The 23,851-nt window shown below is 46.1% G+C and overlaps 5 protein-coding genes and 1 long non-coding RNA gene across 10 annotated transcripts in view; 1 reads left to right on the top strand and 5 right to left on the bottom strand.

Moving 5' to 3' along the window:
* Positions 1-2,751, top strand: part of LOC307202369 — a 39,719-nt gene extending 36,968 nt beyond the window's left edge. The window contains exons 1-2 of one of the 2 annotated variants that reach the window (XR_013832858.1): positions 775-832; positions 1,914-2,751. This is a non-coding gene — a long non-coding RNA (uncharacterized lncRNA). Of the gene's footprint in view, positions 1-774; positions 833-1,913 lie in introns of those variants that run through there. The other variant, XR_013832857.1, reaches the window with a different exon arrangement.
* The window catches only part of LOC307202194 (uncharacterized protein), a 31,956-nt gene extending 22,387 nt beyond the window's left edge, over positions 1-9,569 (bottom strand). Inside the window, exons 1-3 of the mRNA XM_079951962.1 lie at positions 8,756-9,569; positions 8,502-8,583; positions 8,199-8,281 (exon numbers count right to left, since the gene is read on the bottom strand). Of these exons, the coding sequence (XP_079808088.1) occupies positions 8,199-8,281; positions 8,502-8,583; positions 8,756-9,157 (567 nt within the window). The 5' untranslated portion in view covers positions 9,158-9,569. The remainder of the gene's footprint in view (positions 1-8,198; positions 8,282-8,501; positions 8,584-8,755) is intronic.
* The window catches only part of LOC307202207 (uncharacterized protein), a 32,042-nt gene extending 14,370 nt beyond the window's left edge, over positions 1-17,672 (bottom strand). For 2 of the 4 annotated variants that reach the window (XR_013832821.1, XM_079952002.1), the window contains exons 1-2: positions 17,382-17,521; positions 16,061-16,144 (exon numbers count right to left, since the gene is read on the bottom strand). The gene's annotated coding sequence lies outside the window, so the exon portion shown is untranslated. Of the gene's footprint in view, positions 1-15,721; positions 15,999-16,060; positions 16,145-17,381; positions 17,522-17,626 lie in introns of those variants that run through there. The other 2 variants (XM_079951998.1, XM_079951999.1) reach the window with 2 other exon arrangements.
* LOC307202250 (uncharacterized protein) overlaps positions 1-17,706 on the bottom strand; it is a 47,443-nt gene extending 29,737 nt beyond the window's left edge. The window contains exon 1 of the mRNA XM_079952103.1: positions 17,467-17,706. The gene's annotated coding sequence lies outside the window, so the exon portion shown is untranslated. The remainder of the gene's footprint in view (positions 1-17,466) is intronic.
* LOC307202268 (uncharacterized protein) lies at positions 12,286-15,737 on the bottom strand. The gene is made up of 2 exons (XM_079952129.1): positions 15,647-15,737; positions 12,286-13,702 (listed from the first exon to the last, which is right to left on the bottom strand). The coding sequence occupies exons 1-2, from the start codon at positions 15,687-15,689 to the stop codon at positions 12,867-12,869; spliced, it is 879 nt and encodes a 292-aa protein (XP_079808255.1). The 5' UTR covers positions 15,690-15,737; the 3' UTR covers positions 12,286-12,866.
* Positions 17,707-18,681: 975 nt separating the features above from the next.
* Positions 18,682-23,851, bottom strand: part of LOC307202180 (uncharacterized protein) — a 55,824-nt gene continuing 50,654 nt past the window's right edge. The window contains exon 6 of the mRNA XM_079951937.1: positions 18,682-21,985. Coding sequence (XP_079808063.1) covers positions 21,000-21,985 — 986 coding nt within the window. The 3' untranslated portion in view covers positions 18,682-20,999. The remainder of the gene's footprint in view (positions 21,986-23,851) is intronic.

Raw genomic sequence — 23,851 nt, forward strand, 5'->3', positions numbered from 1 at the left:
CCCTCCTGCCCCCCAGCTGAGCCTCACCAGTCCCCCTTGCCTGTGTGGTGTTTAGCTGGCGGTACCTTAGATGTTGAAAAGCAGTTATGGCCCAGCCTTAGCCCTGGTTACTGTGGGGTTTTTTAATGGTTGGTAAACTGTTGAGAGGGATGCAGGTGGCGCTGTGGGTTAAAGCCTCAGCGCCTAGGGCTTGCCGATCGAAAGGTCGGCGGTTCGAATCCCTGCGGCGGGGTGCGCTCCCGCTGCTCGGTCCCAGCGCCTGCCAACCTAGCAGTTCGAAAGCACCTCCGGGTGCAAGTAGATAAATAGGGACCGCTTACCAGCGGGAAGGTAAACGGCGTTTCCGTGTGCGGCTCTGGCCACGTGACCCGGAAGTGTCTCCGGACAGCGCTGGCCCCTGGCCTCTTAAGTGAGATGGGCGCACAACCCCAGAGTCTGGCAAGACTGGCCCGTACGGGCAGGGGTACCTTTACCTTTACCTTTAAACTGTTGAGAAGCGTATTTTAGGATTTCACAATAAGTAGACAAATAAGGCTGCAACGATCGATAAATAACGGTAATGACATTCAGAAGGAGAATTAAGGTGAGGTGGAGGTTGCTTATTCTTAGCACGTAAACCTTCTTCAATAACATTGTCAGTCTTTGTTAAGGGCTGTTTTGACAGAAGCCAAGAGGAAGAGGCAAGAGATTCCTGGGATTCCAGAGGCCCCCTGGCTGCCCCACCCCTCCGCCTCTTTCCCCACAAAACCGCTTTCCCCTACCTGAGCTGGTTCCAGAAAAGATGGATGAGGAGGTCTTGCCGGCAATCTCCTGTCACCTGCGAGAGACAAAGGTAAGTGGGGAGACAGGAGTGCACGAGGCTTCTCTCAAGAGGTGATACACTGCCTTTCTAACTGAAGATGGACCTTGGAGAAAGTACAGATGTCACTGAGGAATTTCCAGAGGGACAAATGTAAGGTTCTTCACTTAGGCAGGGGGAACCAGCTACCCAAGTGTAAGATGGAGAACGTAGGGGTTTTCGTAGATGGTAGGCTGCACCCACAGACGACTAGAGCAGTGTTTCCCAACCTTGGGTCTCCAGCTAGCAAGACCAGGGGTCAGGGATGATGGGAACTGTAGTCTGAAAACAGCTGGAGACCCAAGGTTGGGAAACACTGGCCTAGAGTCCAGATCAAGGGAATTAACAGCACCACTCTATTCTGCCCTGGGCAGACCCCCCCCCTGGAGTTAGGGGAGGGACCCACCATTTAGGAAGGATATTGGCAAGCTGGGAGGTGGCCAGAGGAGGGCGACCAGGGTGATCTGGCTGCCCCCCCCCTTCGCCTCTCCCCCCCCCACCTGAGCTGCTTCCACAGCTGGACGAGGAACCTTCCCCCTCCCTGGACGGTTCCACCTTTTCCCGCGCATGGGGGAGGGTGGGGGTTCCCAGGCTGCATGGATGGGGAAGACCCCCCTCCGCCCCCTCCCCTTCTCCCCAATGCACCCTCTGGGGAAGGGAGAGGAGGCTCACCAGATCCCGGAAGAGAGCGGGCAGATCCCTTCCTCTCGAGGGCGGGGCTGGTCCTCCGGAGGACCGGCCAGCTTCGCCTTCCTTTCCTGTCCGCTCTAGGAAGGCAGCTCCGCTCCTCTTAACCCTTGGCAAGCCGAGCACCCCTTCTCTCCCTCTCCAAAGCAGGAGGATTTGGGGGCCTCCCTTGGGAACGGCAGCAGGAGGGGCAGCTGGAAGGGGGAAAGCCCAGCGGGGAATCGGAGGGGTGGGGGGACGCCCAGGGTCATCTAGTCGCACCTCCTCCTGCAATGCAGGAATCTCAGCTGAAGCATCCACGACGGATGGTCATCTGCTTAAAGACCTCCAAGGGAGTCCCAGGAATTCGTGGAACCTCCTTTTCTGTCCTTTTCATCCTTTGCTCCAGGGTGATGGATGTACAAGTGGACTCCAGCTACAGCAGCTGAGGCTGCGGATGAGGACAGAGACCATCCTGGCTGTGAGCCCTCGAAGACCTTCTCCTTCCTTGCAGGCCTTCTTTCCCCATGTGGCCTAGCAGAGTCCAGACTGACTCCAGCTACAAAAGCTGGGGCTGCTGAACAGAGACTTGGGCTTAGCAGGTTTGGGGGTGGGGTTGTAGCCGTAGGTTTTGGTGTATTTTAGAACTTCTCATGATTTATGCGGGTCTTCTTCAGTCTGGTTGTGTATTCTAAAGTTTTATTTATTGTTTATGACTACTTTGCCATTTAATTTTTTACATCCGTATAATGACTTTCACCAGAAGATCTCAGAGTGCTGCACAGCATAAAAATACAAAATAAAAACACAAAATACATAATAAAAGCAAGAATCAATACAAAAGAATAACCATCTTCCCACAAACACATTTGAAAAGATATACAGTGGTACCTTGGTTCTCAAAAGCCTTGGTCCTCAAACAACTTGGGACCCACAAGGAAGGAAGTGTTCCAGGTCGTGAACATTTTTTGGAAGCCAAACGTGCTCTGTTGGAGCGTTACGCTTCTGATTTGAGTGCCCCACTTCCATTTTGAGTTCCCCAGTTTCATTTGGAGTGTTATGCTGAGGTCTGTCTTTTTTTTGCTATTTATTTTTGCGGCTCTTTTTTGTGTTTGACTGTATGGAACCCAGTTCAGTTACTGATTGATTGTGTGACTGCAGTACATGATTTATTGCTTTCATTTTATGGATCAATGGTCTCGCTAGTAGGAAAATTCATGCTAAATTGCTGTTTTCGGGTTGTTGTTTTTTTAAGTGCAACAGATTAATCCATTTTGCATTACTTTCTATGGGAAAGCGCATCTTGGTTTTGGAATGCTTTGGTTTGGGAATGGACTTCCAGAGCGGATAAAGTTTGAGAACCAAGGTACCACTGTAGATGGTTACTCACCCTTTCTGCCCCCCTAGCTAACAGTACCTTAAATGCACCACTATATTATTGTTTTGATACATGTGTACAGAACTTTTAAGTACAAGGACCGGAACACTGTGCCTAAACATGAAGCAGAAGCGCATGAATGCACAATTTCTGAGAGTCTCATGACAGAGCTAGTGTGGTATAGTGGTTAGAGTGTCAGAGTATGACTTGGCAGACCTGGGTTCAAATTCCTACTTGGCCCTGATGCTCACCAGGTGTCCTTGGGGGCCAGGCAGTCCTTCACATCCTGACCAACCTCACAAGGTTATTGTCAGTATTAAAAGAAGAGGGGGAGAACCTTGGGGGGAAAGGGGGTATTTGAATGCAATAAATGAATTTCAGTAGGGACAAATATCAGGTTCTGCACGTAGGCAGGAATAACATGCATATACAGTGGTACCTTGAGTTACAGACGCTTCAGGTTACAGACTCCACTTACCCAGAAATATTACCTCGGGCTAAGAACTTTGCTTCAGGATGAGAACAGAAATTGTGCAGCGGCAGCAGCGGGAGGCCCCATTAGCTAAAGTGGTACCTCAGGTTAAGAACAGTTTCAGGTTAAGAACAGACCTCTAGAACAAATTAAGTTCTTAACCCGAGGTACCACTGTATTGGAAAAGGATCAAGGGCTCTTAGTAGACCACAAGTTTGTAGTGAGTCAACAGTGAGATGCAGCAGCAAAATAAAAAGCCGATGCCATTCTAGGCTGCATCATCACAGAATCATAGAATCATACAGTTGGCAGGAACCCCAAGGGTCTTCCACTCCAACCCCCCGCAATGCAGGAATGTTGTGTTGCACACATTCTGTCTAATGGCTTTGATGCTTCCGGGGCCAAACCTTTTGAACCAGAGCTCTGGATCTGCTTCATCCCTGACAAGCTGGAATGGGTGCAGAGGAGGGGGACCAAGGTGATCAAGGTTCTGGAAACCAAGACTTTGGAGAAATGGTTGAGGGAGCCGGGATGTTTATTATGGAGAAAAGGAGATGGAGAAGGAGATGTGATAGACATCTTCCAACATCGAAAGGGCTGTGCCATGGAAGAGTGAGCAAACTTGCTTTTTTCTGTTCCGGTGGAAGGACACACCAATTAATTCAAGATACAAGTAGGGGAATCTGATGAAACATCGGGGAAAACTTTCTGACAGCAAGAACTGTTTGACTGTGGAACAAAGAAGTTCAGGTGGTGGTGGACTCTTCTTGAATTGAAGGATTTTAAGAAAAGGTTGGGTGGCCATTTGTTATGAATGCTTTTGTTGAATATCCTTCATTGCAGGGGGTTGGAGAAGATGACTCACCATACAATCCAATGATTCAAGGGGATTCTGATTCTCCCTGCTGTGAGTTCTTTGATGGGAAGTGAGAAAGGACTCCTGACTAAAACTCTCCCCACATTCCAAGCATTTATGTGGACTCTCTCCCAGGTATGAGTTCTTTGATGGGAAGTGAGACTTCCTTTCTGAGTGAATCTTTCCACAATGCAAGCACTGATAGGGTTTCTCCCTTGTATGGATTTTTTGATGGGAAGTTACATAGGCCTTTGAACTGAAGCTCTTCCCGCATTCCAAGCACTGAAACGGTTTCTCCCCTGTATGAATTATTTGATGGGTAGTGAGATGGGACCTCTGACTGAAGCGCTTTCCACATTCCAAGCACTGATATGGTTTCTCCCTTGTATGAATTCTCTCATGGATAGTGAGATGGGACCTCTGATTGAAGCTCTTCCCACAGTGCAAGCACTGATAGGGTTTCTCCCTTGTATGAATTCTTTGATGGGAAGTGACATAGGCCTTCTTACTGAAGCTCTTCCCACATTCCAAGCACTGATAAGGTTTCTCTCCTTTATGACTCATTTGATGGGCTGTGAGATGGGCCGTCTGACGGAAGCTCTTCCCACATTCCAAGCACTGATGCTTTTTCTTCCCAGTAGGACTTATTGGATGGGATGAGGAATGAGAGCTCTCTCCACACTCCACATATTGATATGGGTTCTCCACTGTGTGGATTTTGTCATGGATTCGCTGGTTCTTAATTTCTAATTCATCACCACCTGCATCAAAGAGAGATATGGATTTGAGCATCAGGAGGAAGGAGAGTCAACAATTACTGAATAAAGCACATCACTGCTTCTGTTATAGGAAGCCCTATTGGGACTTAGATGGGAGGTCTTAATAAAGGAATCACTGCCTTTCTTGACTGGCATTCACTGAGATATTTAGGGCAACCTGACTCAAAAGGCCTGGCTCTTTTCTGGGATGTATTTTCTAATTCATCACCACCTGCAACAAAGAGATACGGATTTTCAACATCTACATGCAGCCGCTGGGGGAGATCATCAGGGGGTTTGGGCTGGGTGTTCATCAGTATGCAGATGACACCCAGCTCTACCTCTCTTTCAAATCAGAACCAGTGAAGGCGGTGAAGGTCCTGTGTGAGTGTCTGGAGGCGGTTGGAGGATGGCGGCTAACAGACTGAGGTTGAATCCTGACAAGACAGAAGTACTATTTTGGGGGGACAGGAGGTGGGTGGGTGTGGAGGACTCTCTGGTCCTGAATGGGCTAACTGTGCCCCTGAAGGACCAGATGCACAGTCGTTTTGGACTCACAGCTGTCCATGGAGGTGCAGGCTGAGACCCTACCTGCCCGCTGACTGTCTGGCCAGAGTGGTGCATGCTCTAGTTATCTCTCGCTTAGACTACTGCAATGCGCTCTATGTGGGGCTGCCTTTGAAGGTGACCCGGAAAGACAAACAGGTCAAATCGCTGATGATACATTGAGCAATGGATATATGATATAACATTGAAATGGCAGCATGGGAAAGATTGTGGATTGGAGAATTTAAATTTACAGCATGTTATGAGTTAAAAGAACACTATAGGAAAATGATGTATAGATGGCATTTGACTCCTAGAACTTAGCTAAAGTGTACAAGACCAAATCAAATGCCTGCTGGGAATGTCAAGTGAAGGAAGGTACCTTTTTCACATGTTGTGTTCGTGTAAGATAGTAAAAGTCTTCGGGGAAATGATTTATAATGAGTTGAAAAAAATGTTGAAAATAACCTTTTTTAAAAAACGGAAGCTTCCCTTTCAGGTATAATGGGGGGAAAGGTACCCAAAGATGAGGGGGGAAACCTGTTTCTGTATGCTACCACAGCTGCCTGAATGGTATAGGCCCAAGATGGAAAGAAAAAGCAGTACCAACAAAAGCCGATTGGCAATTTAAAAAGGCTCCCTTTACCTTTTATAAGAATGAAGCCTCCTTTTAAAAGGTTTGGGCAGTTCAGACCAGCCTGATCTCTGTTTAAGGTAAAGGGACCCCTGACAATTAAGATCTCTGTTTAGAAAGGCGTGATTGGAGGAAGTACATTCCCAGACCAAACAGTCCTCCATTCAAGGTGACGTGTGGAGGTGTTGGAAGCCCGGCTGCTGAAGGCAGCGCTATTGAGCTCCCTCACAATAGAGATATATGTATGGAATTTCAGAACAGATCTCGTGATCCAACTAGGAGCCTTACTGAGAGAGGCCAGGATACCACGATTCTCCTCTGTAACCTCCTTATGCAGAGCTCTCTGGGCAGGATCCAGCAACGCCCACTCCTCAGCCGTGAAACAAACAGCGACATCTTCAAAAGAAACTGAGCTCTGAAAGAATAATATCCTTCTCTTAGGCAGCATAAAGATTATTTCCTGCACGGTGCTCTTTTGTTTCCTGCCTGGGTTGTTCTATTTTATTTTTTTTAATAATATTTATTCAAATTTTAAAAATTACAGAAAGAAAAATTAGGAAAAACAAAAAAAGGAAAATAAATATACATTAAAAATACAAACAGTTAGAGAAAAAGAAAAAAAAGCTCAAACCTTAGATAACTTTCTTTCCTTTGCTTATTTCCTTGACCTCCTCACACCTCCCTTTTTTGTATTCTAGTTCAATTAGATGTTTCAGCAAATCCTTTCCAACTTTGTTTTTATCCTAATAATTTATCTTAGTATACTGTAATTCTCGTCTTTCACCAATTAAAAAATCAATTTTAACCTATTCCTTTATATCATTTCTGCTAAAACCATATTACCTCATTCCAACAACCTTCTAACATTCCTTAATTTTGCAATGTTTCTGTAGATAGTCTTTAATTTTTTTCCAATCTTCTTCCACCAACTCTTCACCTTGGTCTCGGATTCTGCCAGTCATTTCCGCCAGTTTCATATAGTCCATCAGTTTCATCTGCCATTCTTCCCGGGTAGGTAAATCTTGTGTCTTCCAATACTTTGCAATGAGTATTCTTGCTGCTGTTGTTGCATACATAAAAAAAGTTCTGTCCTTCTTTGGCACCAATTGGCCGACCATGCCCAGGAGAAAGGCCTCTGGTTTCTTCAAAAAGGTATATTTAAATACCTTTTTCATTTCATTATAAATCATTTCCCAGAAAGCCTTAATCCTTGGGCACGTCCACCAAAGGTGAAAGAATGTACCTTCAGTCTCTTTACATTTCCAACATTTATTATCGGGCAAATGATAGATTTTTGCAAGCTTGACTGGTGTTATGTGCCACCTGTATATCATTTTCATTATATTCTCTCTTAAAGCATTACATGCCGTAAACTTGATACCTGTGGTCCATAACTGTTCCCAGTCAGCAATCATAATGTTATGTCCAACATCTTGTGCCCATTTTATCATAGCAGATTTCACCATTTCATCCTGAGTATTCCATTTCAACAGCAAGTTATATATTCTTGACAAGTTCTTAGTTTTAGGAACTAACAATTCTGTTTCCAATTTTGATTTCTCCACCTGAAAGCCAATTTTCTTATCCAAATTATAAGCCTCCATTATTTGATAATAATGAAGCCAATCCTGTACTTTGTTTTTTAGTTTTTCAAAACTCTGCAGCTTTAATCTGTCTCCTGGGTTGTCCTAATCGGATTGGTCTGCTGCACATTTTGATTATTGATGCTTATTTTAATGCTTTAATGGAGTTCTTTCATAGGGTATTTTAATGATGAGTATGAATCTTAGTGTAAATGGGTGGAACTCCACATTGTTTTATTCGGATAAATATGTCTATGCAAGCTTTTCAGTTTGCCAAATGGAAGAATCCCTCTCTCTTCTCCCTGTGTGTTGCTCTGGGATGGAAAGACTATCCAGATGTCCTAAAGACAATTTATAACGAATAATTCTAGTGACAAGAGGAGGGGAGAGATTTGTTCTGTCTCAGAAACGCCCTGTCTCTCCCCCCCATCCTTCTCTCCCCCCCCCCCATGGCTCCTTCTTCCTACCTGATCCGGTTCCTCAGCCGCTGCTTCCCCTCCACCAGGAAGAAGAGATGGAGGAGGAGGTCTTGCCGGCATCCTTCTTTCACCTGCGAGAGACAAAGGGAAGTGGGGACACAGGAGTGCAGGATGCTTCTCTCAGAGGTGCTTTCTGGCCTTTGTGCCCATTTCATATTATGTTAAAATACATCTTCTCTTATTTGGATTCTTGGCCCCATGTGTCTTCCCCATAACACTGAATGAACCCGCAGATTAGTTTGAGAATTGCCAGAATGTGACCACACAGAGAAAAACTTCTTTCCTCCTTACCCAGCGGCCTCTCTCTGGTGTCCAACAAAGTCTTCTCTGCCTCAGAGGAATCAGGACCCATTTCTGCAGAAACATCCTTTCCCTGAAAGAGAAAAAAAAATTTGTAATAGAGAATGTGGAGATGGGTTAGAAAAGGAATGTCTGGGGCAAAAACTTGAGGGGTATCCAATGTCATTCCAAAAAAAGGATGGGATTTAGGGATCTTCTCCCTCCTTGGAGCCCCTTGGGAGCATCCAGAGCAAAGTCTCTCTCACCTGCTTCCTCTCCTCTGCCTGACTCAGGAGGAAACCTTCGGCCAGGGCCACTGCCTGGGAACTGGTCTCCGCTCCGCATTCCCTCACCCAGCTCTCCATCTCTGCTGGAAGGACAGCCAGGAACTGCTCCAAGATCACCAGGTCCAGCATCTCAGCTTTCGTGTGCCTTTCTGGCTTCAGCCATTGATGGCAGAAGTGGTAGAGTTGGCTGCAAACCTCACGGGGTCCTTTGACTTGCAGATAGCAGAACCAGCTAAACTGCCGGCTCTGTGCCTCTGAGCGAAGGGTGTCCTCCTCTCCCAGGATCTTCTGCACAGAGCTTTCCCAGAATCCTGCACTGCTTCCCATTTCCATGGCCGTGCCTCTTCCTACTTCAGGGCCAGCTGAGTCTTGCTCATCCATCTTCGCTCTCAGGAAGCCTCCAAGAGACAGGAAGGATCCCCTTGGTCCTCTGCCAAGTTCTGTTCGTCCAAATTAGAGGCGCTAGAAAAGCCAACAAAGAAAAAGCATTGTTCTGTTATAAAAGCACAACATGGACAAGAGGAGAAAAATGTTCCCTGAGCAAGCGAGGATGAGTCTCGCTAGGAACCAAGGCTGGACTGCACCACTGGCCGGACTTTGAGCTTTGCTTAAGAAGAGAAAGGAGAAGAAATCCTCTTGCCCTCCTAAAAGGAAAGTGACCATCCCAAAAGTGCAGGTAAGTGAAGGGATTTATGAGAAATGAATCAGCCTGGTTGATCCTGCCTTTCCGTGTTTGCAGTCAAGGAATAAAGTCAGAACGGCGAGTGACAAGTGAGTCGTTCGTACCAAGTGTAACGTGGAAACCAGGCTATATGAGGAGTTCCCACCTCCTCAAGACAAACTACTGAGATGGGGTCCTTTTTTCTTTGTTCTGAGGGCCAGATCCTCATCTGGGAAACGCCCTGAGGGCCAAGTGGGTGAGGCCAAAGGACAGAACCCAGAAGCAGGTAAAGTAGGACCTAGCTTCTTTCTGTGATTGTAAGTTGTTTTAAACTCTTTTCAATGTTGTGTTTTAATCCGGGAATTTGCCCTGGGAATTCAGGATGGTGGCTGTGTAATTAATAATGTGACACAGCTCAACCCCCACATCTGTGTGGGGTACTTCTGGATGAGTCCCTTTGTGGCCAGGGGACTCCATGCTCTGCTTCTGGTGGGATATTTGCAATGCCCTCCATGCGGAACTGCGCATGAAGACGGCTCGGAAATCGATGGAAAGCAGGGACCTTTCCCCCCATGAACTCCAAAAGGCAGCCATGGGTCCAGCTCATCCGTATCCTGACCAGCATTTGAGTGGAGATTCCTGCATTGGTCATGTTTGATCCAGATGACTCTCGTGGTTCCCTCCCCACCCTAGAATTCTGAAATTCATTTCAACCACCCCCTTGATGCTTTGCAGAGAGGACCCTCTGCTCCCTGATTTGGGGTGGGGTCCCCCTGCACCCTCCCCTTCCCCCCAAAGCACCCCAGGCAAGGAGAGAGAGAGACTCACTCGAGACAACAGCTGCCTCCTCTGACAGGAAGGGGCTGGGGAGGGCGGGGCCTGGACTCTGGAGGACCCGCCCCCGCCTTCATTTCTGGTCCTCTCTAGGAATCCAGCTCAGTTCCTCTTAACCCGGCTGAAAGAACCAGAGGAAATCTCGGAACAAATCTCACGGCAACATTTTATGAGCCATTTCCTCCCTGGGTTGTTATCTCTTTTCTCCCCTCCGCCCATTCTGCATAGCAATTCCCTTCCTTCTCCCCCAGCAATGAGTCCCAGGCGCCTTTCCATCTCCGGGGAGACAGAGCTCAGCCCCCCTCAGAGCAGCCCCACTTCCAAGGCCCCGTGTCAGAAAGCAGCGAGGAGGCAATATTAACGGGGGGGGGGAGAGAGAGGGAGGGAGGGAGACGGACAGCTGAGCCCGGGCCGAGTCTGCAGCTGCAGTCCCTCAGCAACGCCACCAGGGGGCTGGAGCCTCTCTCTGATTGGCCAGCCGGAGGGAGGGGGCGGAGCCAGCCCTTTTGGCGGGAAGGTGAGAGGCGCCTTTTCTGAGGGAGTTTTGAGGCTGGAGCTGAGACGGGAGGAAGGGAGGAGGAGGAGAGGCTGAGTCTGAGGGAGAAGTGGCTCTGCCTGAGGAGAATCTCGGGGGCCAGGAGGAGGAGAGAGGGAGAGGGGGGAGAGAAAGAAGAGGGCCGAGGGATCCCCTGGGTCTGGCGCGCAAAATAAAACGCCTCAGGAGGGGCATTGCTGAGAGAGAGGGAGGCTGAGGGAAAGGAACCTGGTCTGGGTCAAAAGGATTGAACGGCTACACCTCCATATCTAAGGAAAGGAGCGAGAGAAAAGTAACAGAAACCGAAATGAGCATTTTCCCACTTCGTCTAGAAACAGGAACATCTGTTTACCTGTAACAGCTCATTTTAGCAATTGAAGTTTAAGAAAAGCTGTGCATGTGCTACTGGTCCAACTTATTGGAATTTTTAAAAAGTTTGTTTTTATGGAGCACTTTGAAAAATGCTTCAGAATGTACCATGGAGAGGTGGTTTCTCTCCCCATGTTGCGCCCACCCCCTCCTGCTCCACCTTCCCTTTGCATTCAAGGGGCACAGCTGGGCCTTTCACCAAACACCCCCTTATTCCCACTGCCACCCAGAACTCTGACCTGAATACTTCACCCCCAACATAGTGAAGAATGAGGTGTGAGGTGGAGTACAACTGATTTATTAAAAACAAACACTAATTTCAAGATAACTTGGTGTACATAGGTTAGGGCTGCCATAAGTCAATAAAAAAATCATGTTATTTTGGCATTGTCATAAAATGAGGGGGGGGTCCTTTAAAAAGCACAACAATGTTAGGGTCTTCCTAAAAATTGCTCAACAGCTTTCAGGGTTTCCTGGTTTTTACTTTTTGAAATATGGCAACCCTAACATAAGTGTATGGTTTCAAATCTTCCAGTTTTTTCTTTTCTTTCTTTTCTTACTTTATTACTATTGTAAAAATGGATATTACAAGGGTATTCCTCTAGTACTGAGTTCAACCTCCAACTGTTTCCTTGCAGGCTTTCTCCACCAGCCTGAGGGGGCCGGGTCCAAGGTGATGAGCAGATGGACTCCAGCTACAGCAGCTGAGACTGCGGATGAGGACAGAGACCATCCTGGCTGTGAGTCCTCGAAGACCTTCTCCTGCCTTGCAGGCCTATTCCCATGTGGTCTGGGAGAGTCCAGACTGACTCCAGCTACAAAAGCTGGGGCCGCTGAACAAACTCTGGGGCTTAGCAGGTTTGTTGTTGCTACAGGTTTTTCTATCTTTATTTTATATCTTCTCATGATTTATGTGGCTATTCTTCAGTGTGATTGTGTATTTTAATGTTTTATTTATTGCTTATGACCATTTTGCTATTTATTTATTTAATCTATTACATTTGTATGACGTCTTTCATCCGAAGTTCTCAGTGTTTCACAACATAAAGATGCAAAATAAAAAAACAAAATATGTAATAAAAGAAAGAATAACCCCTTCCCACAAACACATTTGAAAGGACATACATTTAATTAGAAAGGACATAGGTTTAATTAAGCAAAGCTCTGGTTTTTATGCTGTTGTTACACAAGCGTGATTCCCAGTTCTCAGCTACAGCACCCCGAAACTCACCCTTTATGCCTCCTTAGCTAACAGTAATTTAAATGCACTATTATTATTTTGAGCCAATGTGTACATGTTAAATACAAGCACCAGAACACTTGCATGCACACTTTCCAAGAGTCTCCTGACTAGTGTGGTATAGTAGTTAGAATGTCAGAATACGACTTGGCAGTCCTGGGTTCAAGTCCCTACTAAGCCATGATGCTCACCGGGGGACCAGGCACTGCTTCACATATTTCAATATGCAAAGGGCTGTGCCATGGAAGATGGAGCAAACTTGGTTTCTCCTACTCGGGTGGAAGGAGGACCCAAACCAATGGATTTAAGGTAGAAGGAAGGAGATTCTGACTAAACATCAGGAATAAGTTTCTAGCAGCAAGAACTGCTTGATTGTGGAAGAAAGTAGTTCAGGTGGTGGTGGACACTCCTGAATTGGAAGGTTTTAAAGCAAAGGTTGGGTGGCCATCTGTCATGAATTCTTTTGTTGAATATCCTTCATTGCAGGGGGTTGGAGAAGATGACTCTCACCATCCAATCCAATGCAACAATCCAATGATTCTTGGGGAATCTGATTCTCCCTGCTGTGAGTTCTTTGATGGGAAGTGAGAAAGGACTCCTGACTAAAACACTCTCCGCATTCCAAACATTTATACGGTCTCTCCATTGTATGAATTATTTGATGGGAAATGAGATGGGAGTCCTGACTAAAAGTCCTTCCACATTCCAAGCATTTATGTGGACTCTCCCAGCTATGAGTTCTTTCATGGGAAGTGAGACTTCCCTTGTGACTGAATCTCATTCCACACTCCAAGCACTGAAACGGTTTCTCCCCTGTATGGGTTCTTTGATGGGAAATGAGATTATATTTCCAGTTGAAGCTCTTTCCACATTCCAAGCAATGATAAGGATTCTTCCCTGTGTGAATTATTTGGTGGGAAGTGAGCTTGGCCCTTTCCTTGAAGCTCTTTCCACATTCCAAGCACTGATAGGGTTTCTCCCCTGTATGAATTCTCTGATGGGTAGTGAGATTGGCCTGCTGATTGAAGCTCTTTCCACATTGCACACACTTGTATGGTTTCTCCCCTGTATGAATTCTCTCATGGACAGTGAGGTGAGCCCTCCAACCAAAGCTCTTCCCACATTCCAAGCACTGGTAGGGTTTCTTCCCAATGGGATTCTTCTGATGGGAAGTTGAATGGGAACTTTGACTGAAGCTCTTTGCACACCACAAATTTTTATATGGTTTCTCCTCTGTGTGGATTTCGTCATGGTCTTCCTTGTCCTCCATTTCCAGTTCATCACCCCCTGTAACAAAGAGAGAGATGAATTAGAGGCTTAGCAAGAAATGGACCCCCCCCCCAGAACAGAAGGGAGATAGATGGGAGGTCTTACTTCAGGGTTCATTGAATTGTTTGACTGGCATTCAGGGGCATCTTTATGGGAACCTGAGATTCCAAAAGCCTGGCTCTTTTCTGGCATGGATTTTGGGATAGATTTTGTTTGGTCCAATCATGGAATCTGCTCCATCTCTAATGTCAGTCATCTGTTTGGTGAAGCAAAAGGGACAGAAGCAGTGACTTCCAAGGTGGGGGAGGCTGGCTAGTTCTTGGCTGTTGCCGCTCTGCCAGCAGAGATTCTTATGTGATGATTTATGACAGCCAGGGCAAAGATACCAGTATCACACTCTCCCTTTGAAGACAGAGTTTGGATTTGATATCCCACTTTATCATTACCCGAAGGAGTCTCAAAGCGGCTCACAAATCTCCTTTTCCTTCCTCCCCCACAACAAACACTCTGTGAGGTGAGTGGGGCTGAGAAGAAGAGTTTGAAGAAGAATTTGAATTTGATATCCCGCTTTATCACTACCCTAAGGAGTCTCATTTTGAATTATGGTGCTGGAGGAGACTCTTGAGAGTCCCATGGACTGCAAGAAGATCAAACGTATCCATTCTTAAGGAAATCAGCCCTGAGTGCTCACTGGAAGGACGGATCCTGAAGCTGAGGCTCCAAGACTTTGGCCACCTCATGAGAAGAGAAGATTCCCTGGAAAAGACCCTGATGTTGGGAAAGATGGAGGGCACAAAGAGAAGGGGAGGACAGAGGACGAGATGGTGGGACAGTGTTCTCGAAGCTACAAACATGAGTCTGACCAAACTGCGGGAGGCAGTGGAAGACAGGAGTGCCTGGTGTGCTCTGGTCCAGGGGGTCACGAAGAGGCAGACACGACTAAACAACTAAACAACAAGGAGTCTCAAAGCGGCTAACAATCTCCGTTCCCTTCCTCCCCCACAACAAACACTCTGTGAGGTGAGTGGGGCTGAGAGACTTCAGAGAAGTGTGACTGGCCCAAGGTCACCCAGCAGCTGCAGGTGGAGGAGTGGAGACACGAACCTGGAGATTACGAGTCTATCGCTCTTAACCATTACACCACACTGGCTCTCTAGGGAGATGAATTGGGAGATAAATTGGGGGTGAACCTCGCATGCTTTGTTTTCAGGGGATTTCAGCATAGAATACAATGAAAGTCAAACTAAATAAAAATAAAACAGAGTGGATAAGTAGGAAAAGAAAGTAAATTGGATAAATAGAAGATGAAGAAAAAGAAAAGAAAAACACAAAGCCCTCTAATAAGGCTGTATCTTCACTATTATTCTGGAGCAGAGGAATGGAGGAGCCATGGGCTGAAACAGTAAGAAACATTCTGTGATGGCAGAGAGAGAGCTGGGAGAAAAGGGATCTTTCGTTCAAGCTGAAGTAAACTCAGGGGGAAAAGCCACCAAGCAGCTGGTGACTCATGGGGGGGTGGGGAGGAGAGTAACTGGAAGGACTTTTCTTCCTAGATTAAGGTGAGGCATCATGGCCAACAAGAGATGGGATTGGGTACAAATTAATGAACATATAATAAAGGATTATAGATTATTATCCTAATAAGGAACACTCATTCTACTGGACTGGAGGAAGAATTTTCCTGATAGCTAGTGAGAATAAGAATTGGAGTGTTTGCATGCAAAGGAAAATGAACGAACTTGAGTTGTCTGGGAAAACACCACCCAGCAGAATGAGGAATAGCTGGGTATTGTCTTGCTATACAGCTGGATAGCCCTCCATTCAAGGTGAGCTGTGGGGTGTGAGAATCCCAGATGCTGTAGGTGGCACTGTTCAGCCCCATCAAAATCTGGGATGTTCCTCACATAGATAGATTAGTACGGAATTTCAAAAAAGATATTAAGATCCAACAGGGAGCCTTACCAAGAGCGGCCATGATCCCACAATTCTCCTTTATGACTTCCATATGCAGACCTCACCCGGGAAAGGAACAGCGACGTCTTTAAAAGAGAGACAGAAAGGTCCTCCTCTTAGCCAGTATAATGATTATATTACCACAAATTATTTTGCCCTTTCCTTCCTGTTCCTGCTGTGCTGTTTTAATGGGATTGTTTTGTTTCCCATACATTCTAAGTAGGGATGCTTATTTTAACGTCTTAATGGAATTATTTTATTTTGTGTTTTGTTCTGTGCATTGTTCTGTGTGGGTGGAGGACCCTCCCAATGCCCTAAAAACAACTTCAAGGGACAGTTTTGACAGAAGCCAAGAGGAAGAAGCGAGAAATTCCTGGGACTCCACCCCTCCGCCTCTTTCCCCACAAGGCCGCCTTCTCCTACCTGAGCTGGTTCCACAGTCGCTGCTTCCCCTCTACCCCCCAAAAAAAGATGGATGAGGAGGTCTTGCCAGCAACCTTATATCACCTGCAAGAGACAAAGGTAAGTGGGAAGCCAGTCTAATGTCCAGATCAAGGGAAGCAATAGCAGCATTCTATACTGCTTGGGATGCGGGTGGCGCTGTGGGTTAAACCACTGAGCCTAGGGCTTGCTGATCAGAAGGTCAGCGGTTTGAATCCCCACGACGGGATGAGCTCCCGTTGCTCGGTCCCAGCTCCTGCCAACCTAGGAGTTCAAAAGGACGTCGAAGTGCAAGTAGATGAATAGATACCGATCCGGCAGGAAGATAAACGGCGTTTCCAGGCACTGTTCTGGTTCACCAGAAGTGGCTTAGTCATGCTGGCCACATGACCTGGAAGCTGTATGCTGGCTCCCTCAGCCAATAAAGTGAGATGAGCGCCGCAACCCCAGAGTCAGCCACGACTGGACCTAATGGCCAGGGGGCCCTTTACCTTTATACTGCTTGGTCAGACCACACACGGAATACTTTAGCCATACATGGACAACAATTTAGGAAGGATGTTGACAAGCTGGAACATTTGCAGAGGAGGGTAGCCATGATGATCAAAGGTCTGGAAGCCAAGCCATATGAGGAATGGTTGAGATGGGAAAAGAGGAACCTGAGAGGAGGGGAATTGGCTCGTGGCTTCAAGGAGCTTCTGTCTAAGTCTCTGAGGGTAAGGGATGTTCAAGAATGGAACAGCCTCCCTGCAAAGGCTGGTGGACTCTCCTTCCATGGAGGTTTTTAAAGCGTCATGGATGCTTTAGTGGTGATTCTTGTAATGCAGGGAGGTGGACTAGATGACTGCCAGGGTCCCTTCCCACTCTACAATTCTGTGATTCTATGAAAGTCTCTTTTGCTGAGTGCCCTCTGATTTGGGGGGGTGTTGGGCTGTCGTGGATGGGGTGGCGCTGTAGTCTAAACCACAGAGCCTCTTGAGCTTGCTGATTGAAAGGTCGGAGGTTCGAATCTGCGTGACAGGCTGAGCTCCCATTGCTCTGTCCCAGCTCCTGCCAACCTAGCAGGGTTGACAGCGAGTAGATAAATAGGTACCACTGCAGCAGGAAGGGAAATTGCGTTTCCATGCGCTCTGGCACTCATCACGGTGTCCTGTGGCGCCAGAAGCGGTCTAGTCCTGCTGGCCACCTGACCCTGAATCCTGCCTGGACCAACGCCGGCTCCCTCAGGCTGAAATCAGCGCTGAGAGCCGCACCTCAAAGTTGAATTTGACTGGACTTAACTGTCCAGGGTTCCTTTACCCACCTGTACCTCACCTTGCCTGGCTCCTTCATGCGGAATTTTGTGGGTGCCCCAGGGAGTTGGCACAATAAGGAACATAGTTTCATACCTGCGGCGAACTCGCTTCCCGCTCTGATTTGCAGAAAAGAAGGGGCCAGGACCCTCTGCTCCCTCACTTGGGGGTCCCACGCTGCATGGATTGGGAAGACCCCCAATGCACCCTCCCCTTCTCCCCAATTCACCCTCTGGGGAAGGGAGAGGAGGCTCACCAGATCCCAGAAGAGAGTGGGCAGATCCCTTCCTCTTGAGCAAGGAAGGCGCTGCGGAGGGAGGGGCTTGGGCTCGGGAGGACCAGCCTACTTCCCCTTCTTTTCCTGTCTGCTCTAGGAAGGCAGCTCCGCTCCTCTTAACCCTTCGCCAGCCAATCTCCTTTTTTGTACTTTTAATCCTTTGGTCCAGGGTAATGGATGTACAGATGGACTCCTGCTACAAAGGTTGAGACTGCTGATCAGACTCTTGGACTTAGCAATTTGTGCCTGCCCATTCTTCATAGCAATTCCCTTCCTTCTACCCCAGTAATAGGGTGTTGCAGGAATTTATATATAGGTTTGGGGGGTGTTTGCCCCTCCAGCAGATATGCACTTGCAGCCCACTACCAAAATCAGCACAATCACTTTTGTGATTTGTCCCCACAAAACGCTTCATCACAGTTTCTTCCTATCTATTCAAAGGGCCTTTGCTGCACGATACCAAATGTAAGAATTCACTGATAAATGGATCTCTGTACTGGCTCACTGGGAAAACTCCAGAAATTCATCTAGACCTGTGAGCTCAGCTCCTCAGCAGCCCCTCTGCCTGACTGATAATCCCTGGCCTCCTGATACCTGAGAGCCAGACAGGTAGCCATGCCAGAAATAACAAACCCAGATGAAGACAAAAGGGTGGGATTAACTTGGCTGGGAAACAGGGAAATGTAAAGATCTCTTTTGTTCCACTTGATGGGCGTTTGGTGGAGGGCAAGGGGAACCATGGGGCAGGGTCCAGGATGCTCAGATTATGGCCACCAGACCTCCCCTTTCATGATGTAACCATGATGTATTAGTGATGTAGTTTTTTGAGGGGTGTAACATAGGGATTAGCAGCTAAAAAAAGTTTGGGTTCTCTTTTGTTTGGGTGCTCTGGCAGTGCCCACACCTCCCTGCGCCACCTTCCCACTTTTATTCACGGGGCCTTTCACCAAACACCCCCTTGATTCCCGGTGCCACCCCAGAGAACTCCTATCTGAACACTTCTCCCCCAACATAGCAAGGAATGACATCTCTGGTGCAGAATAACCATTTTATTAAAAAATAAAAATGGAAGTTGAAGGTAACTTTGTGTACATAAGCATGTGCTTTCAGATGTGCCTATTACTTTTATTTTATTAAAACTGTAAAAGGAGGCTTTATTATGCTGTTCCTCTTCTACTGATCTAAGCAACCCTCCTTCACAACTCCCACTGCTCTCCCACCCCACTCTGACCTCCAACTGTCTCTCCTGAAGAGGCCAGAAACCACCTTGGCTGTGAGTCCTGGAAGACCATCTCTCTGCCACGCAGGTCTTTTTCCACATGGTCTGGGACAGAAGGACCCAGTGCTACAAAGGTTGAGGCTGCGGATGAGGACAGAGACCATCCTGGCTGTGAGCCCTCGAAGACCTTCTCCTTCCTTGCAGGCCTTCTTTCCCCATGTGGCCTAGCATAGTCCAGACTGACTCCAGCTACAAAAGCTGGGGCTGCTGAACAGAGACTTGGGCTTAGCAGGTTTGGGGGTGGGGTTGTAGCCGTAGGTTTTTGTGTATTTTAGAACTTCTCATGATTTATGCGGGTCTTCTTCAGTCTGGTTGTGTATTCTAAAGTTTTATTTATTGTTTATGACTACTTTGCCATTTATTTTTTTACATCCGTATAATGACTTTCACCAGAAGATCTCAGAGTGCTTCACAGCATAAAAATACAAAATAAAAACACAAAATACATAATAAAAGCAAGAATCAATACAAAAGAATAACCATCTTCCCACAAACACATTTGAAAAGACATACAGTGGTACCTTGGTTCTCAAAAGCCTTGGTCCTCAAACAACTTGGGACCCACAAGGAAGGAAGTGTTCCGGGTTGTGAACATTTTTTGGAAGCCAAACATGCTCTGTTTGGAGCGTTACGCTTCTGATTTGAGTGCCCCACTTCCATTTTGAGTTCCCCAGTTTCATTTGGAGTGTTATGCTGAGGTCTGTCTTTTTTTTGCTATTTATTTTTGCGGCTCTTTTTTGTGTTTGACTGTATGGAACCCAGTTCAGTTACTGATTGATTGTGTGACTGCAGTACATGATTTATTGCTTTCATTTTATGGATCAATGGTCTCGCTAGTAGGAAAATTCATGCTAAATTGCTGTTTTCGGGTTGTTGTTTTTTTAAGTGCAACAGATTAATCCATTTTGCATTACTTTCTATGGGAAAGCGCATCTTGGTTTTGGAATGCTTTGGTTTTGGGAACGGACTTCCAGAATGGATAAAGTCTGAGAACTAAGGTACCACTGTAGATGGTTACTCACCCTTTCTGCCCCCCTAGCTAATAGTACCTTAAATGCACCACTATATTATTGTTTTGATACATGTGTACAGAACTTTTAAGTACAAGGACCGGAACATTGTGCCTAAACATGAAGCAGAAGCGCATGAATGCACAATTTCTGAGAGTCTCATGACAGAGCTAGTGTGGTATAGTGGTTAGAGTGTCAGAGTATGATTTGGCAGACCTGGGTTCAAATTCCTACTCGGCCATGAGGCTCACTAGGTGTCCTTGGGGGCCAGGCAGTCCTTCACATTCTGACCAACCTCACAGGGTTATTGTCAGGATTAAAAGAAGAGGGGGAGAACCTTGGGGGGAAAGGGGGTATTTGAATGCAATAAAAGAATTTCAGTAGGGACAAATATCAGGTTCTGCATAGAGGCAGGAATAACATGCATATATTGGAAAACGATCAAGGGCTCTTAGTAGACCACAAGTTTGTAGTGAGTCAACAGTGAGATGCAGCAGCAAAATAAAAAGCCGATGCCATTCTAGGCTGCATCATCACAGAATCATAGAATCATACAGTTGGCAGGAACCCCAAGGGTCTTCCAGCCCAACCCCCGCAATGCAGGAATGTTGTGTTGCACACATTCTGTCTCCACAATGGCTTTGATGCCTCTGGGGCCAAACCTTCTGAACCAGAGTTCTGGATCTGCTTCATCCCTGACAAGCTGGAATGGGTGCAGAGGAGGGGGGCCAAGGTGATCAAGGTTCTGGAAACCAAGACTTTGGAGAAACCGTTGAGGGAGCCGGGATGTTTATTATGGAGAAAAGGAGATGGAGAAGGAGATGTGATAGATATCTTCCAACATCGAAAGGGCTGTGCCATGGAAGAGTGAGCAAACTTGCTTTTTTCTGTTCCGGTGGAAGGACACACCAATGCATTCAAGATACAAGTAGGGGAATCTGATGAAACATCAGGAAGAACTTTCTGAAAGCAAGAACTGTTTGACTGTAGAACAAAGAAGTTCAGGTGGTGGTGGACTCTTCTTGATTTGAAGGATTTTAAGCAAAGGTTTGATGGCCATCTGTTATGAATTCTTTTGTTGAATATCCTTCATTGCAGGGGGTTGGAGAAGATGACTCTCACCATCCAATCCAATGCAACAATCCAATGATTCTTGGGGAATCTGATTCTCCCTGCTGTGAGTTCTTTGATGGGAAGTGAGAAAGGACTCCTGACTAAAACTTTTTCCACATTCCAAGCATTTATATGGTCTCTCCATTGTATGAATTATTTGATGTGAAATGAGATAAGAGTCCTGACTAAAAGTCCTTCCACATTCCAAGCATTTATGTGGGCTCACCCAGGTATGAGTTCTTTGATGGGAAGTGAGACTTCCTTTCTGAGTGAATCTCATTCCACATTCCAAGCACTGATAGGGTTTCTCCCCTGTATGAGTTCTTTGATGGAAAGTGAAAGAGTCACTCCGAGAGAAGCTCTTTCCACATTCCAAGCACTGAAATGGTTTCTCCCCTGTATGAATTATTTGATGGGCAGTGAGTTTGATGCTTTCACTGAAGCTCTTTCCACATTCCAAGCACTGAAAAGGTTTTGTATGAATTCTTTGATGGGAAGTGAGATTATATTTCCAGTCAAAGCTCTTTCCGCATTCCCAGCACTTATATGGTTTCTCCCTTGTATGGATTTTTTGATGGGAAGTGACATAGGCCTTTGTACTGAAGCTCTTCCCGCATTCCAAGCACTGATAAGGTTTCTCTCCTTTATGAATTCTTTGATGGGTAGTGAGATTTTGTTTCATGTTGAAGCTCTTTCCACATTCCAAGCACTGATAGGGTTTCTCCCCTGTGTGAATTCTTTGATGGGCCGTGAGATGGGACCTCTGATGGAAGCTCTTCCCACATTCCAAGCACTGATATGGTTTCTTCCCAATGGGATTTCTAGGATGGGATGAGGAATGAGAGCTCTCTCCACACTCCACATATTGATATGGGTTCTCCACTGTGTGGATTTTGTCATGGATTCGCTGGTTCTTAATTTCTAATTCATCACCACCTGCAACAAAGAGAGGAACAGATCAGAGCCTAAGAAAGAAATGGAGTTCCCAGTGTTCGAAAACCAAGGTTCAGCTTCGATTGGCTGCAGGTGCTTTCTGCACTCAAGCGGAAGCCACGTCGGACGTTTGGCTTCTGAAAAATGTTCGCAAACTGGAACACTTCCGGGTTTGCAGCGTTCGGTAGCTGATTTGTTTGGCGACTAAGCCATTTCAGAACCAAGTTACCACTGTTTATTATGCCTTTACTGGTTAAAGGAGTGGTTAACATTGAGAACTATTCAGATTTTGTAGTTACATATTTGTGGCATGGAAAAGCTGAAAGGCATAAAGCTTCCATGAATCATGTTATTAGGAAAAACATATATAGTTTGGGATAAATGTAAAAAAGTTGCTGGGAAATTGAAACCATAATGGCAAAATACGAACAGGTCAAATTGCTGATGATACATTGAGCAATGGATATATGATATAACATTGAAATGGCAGCATGGGAAAGATTGTGGAATGGAGATTTGAAATTTACAGCATGTTATGAGTTAAAAGAAAATGATGTATAGATGGTATTTGACTCCTAGTAACTTAGCTAAAATGTACAAGACCAAATCAAATGCCTGCTGGGAATGTCAAGTGAAGGAAGGTACCTTTTTCACATGTTGTGTTCGTGTAAGATAGTAAAAGTCTTCGGGGAAATGATTTATAACGAGTTGAAAAAAATGCTGAAAATAATCTTTGTCAAAAACCCGGAAGCTTCCCTTTCAGGTATAAGAGGGAGGAAGGTACCCAAATATCAGGAAAAAACCTGTTTATGTATGCTACCACAGCTGCCTGAATGGTATACACCCAAAGATGGAAAGAAAAAGCAGTACCAACAAAAGACGACTGGCAAAAGATGACTGGCAAGTAAAACTGACGTAACATGCTGAGATTGCGAAACTTGCCAGAAGAATAAGAGATCAACGTGAGATACTTATTTTTAACAGAATGGGGAAATCTTGCTGAATATATAAAGATAAATTGAAAACAATTAAAAACGTTAGCAGGATTGACATAAATAAGAGCAATGAGAAATAAGTTAAAGGAAGTATAAGGATACATTTGCAAATAGATTTGAATTGATTATGCAGTAAGAATAGAGTATCAAATAAGGAACCCCAGAGTTGGGGGTGGGAGGGAAGTGGCAGAAAATGTAGGCTGAATTTGTTTAGATTTAAATGTTGTTGTTGAAACATTGTAGAATGTAAAAATGAATATATATATATATATATATATATATATATATATATATGAAGGGATGCGGGTGGTGCTGTGGTCTAAACCAGAGCGCAGGGCTTGCCGATCAGAAGGTCAGCGGTTTGAATCCCCGCGACGGGGTGAGCTCCCGTTGCTCGGTTCCTGCTCCTGCCAACCTAGCAGTTCGAAAGCACGTCAAAGTGCAAGTAGATAAATAGGTACCGCTCTGGCGGGAAGGTAAACGGCGTTTCCGTGCGCTGCTCTGGTTTGGCCAGAAGCGGCTTAGTCATGCTGGCCACATGACCCGGAAGCTGTCTGCGGACAAACACCAGCTCCCTTGGCCAGTAAAGCAAGATGAGCGCTGCAACCCCAGAGTCAGCCACGACTGGACTTAAGGGTCAGGGGTCCTTTACCTTTTATAAGAATGAAGCCTCCTTTTAAAAGGTTTGGGCAGTTCAGACCAGCCTGATCTCTGTTTAAAGTAAAGGGACCCCTGACAATTAAGATCTCTGTTTAGAAAGGCGTGATTGGAGGAAGTACATTCCCAGACCAAACAGTCCTCCATTCAAGGTGACGTGTGGAGGTGTTGGAAGCCCGGCTGCTGAAGGCAGCGCTATTGAGCTCCCTCACAATAG

Source organism: Podarcis cretensis (assembly GCF_951804945.1).
Source record: "Podarcis cretensis genome assembly, chromosome: 13".
Lineage (NCBI taxonomy): Eukaryota > Metazoa > Chordata > Lepidosauria > Squamata > Lacertidae > Podarcis > Podarcis cretensis.

Bases quoted from the DNA above. Each gene is read 5' to 3' on its own strand.
- LOC307202268 (XM_079952129.1), bottom strand. From the start codon at position 15,689: ATGGAAGTCATAAAGGAGAATTGTGGGATCATGGCCGCTCTTG. The intron at 13,703-15,646 runs GTAAGGCTCCCT...TCTTTGTTACAG, and splicing joins TGGGATCATGGCCGCTCTTG to GGGGTGATGAACTGGAAATG.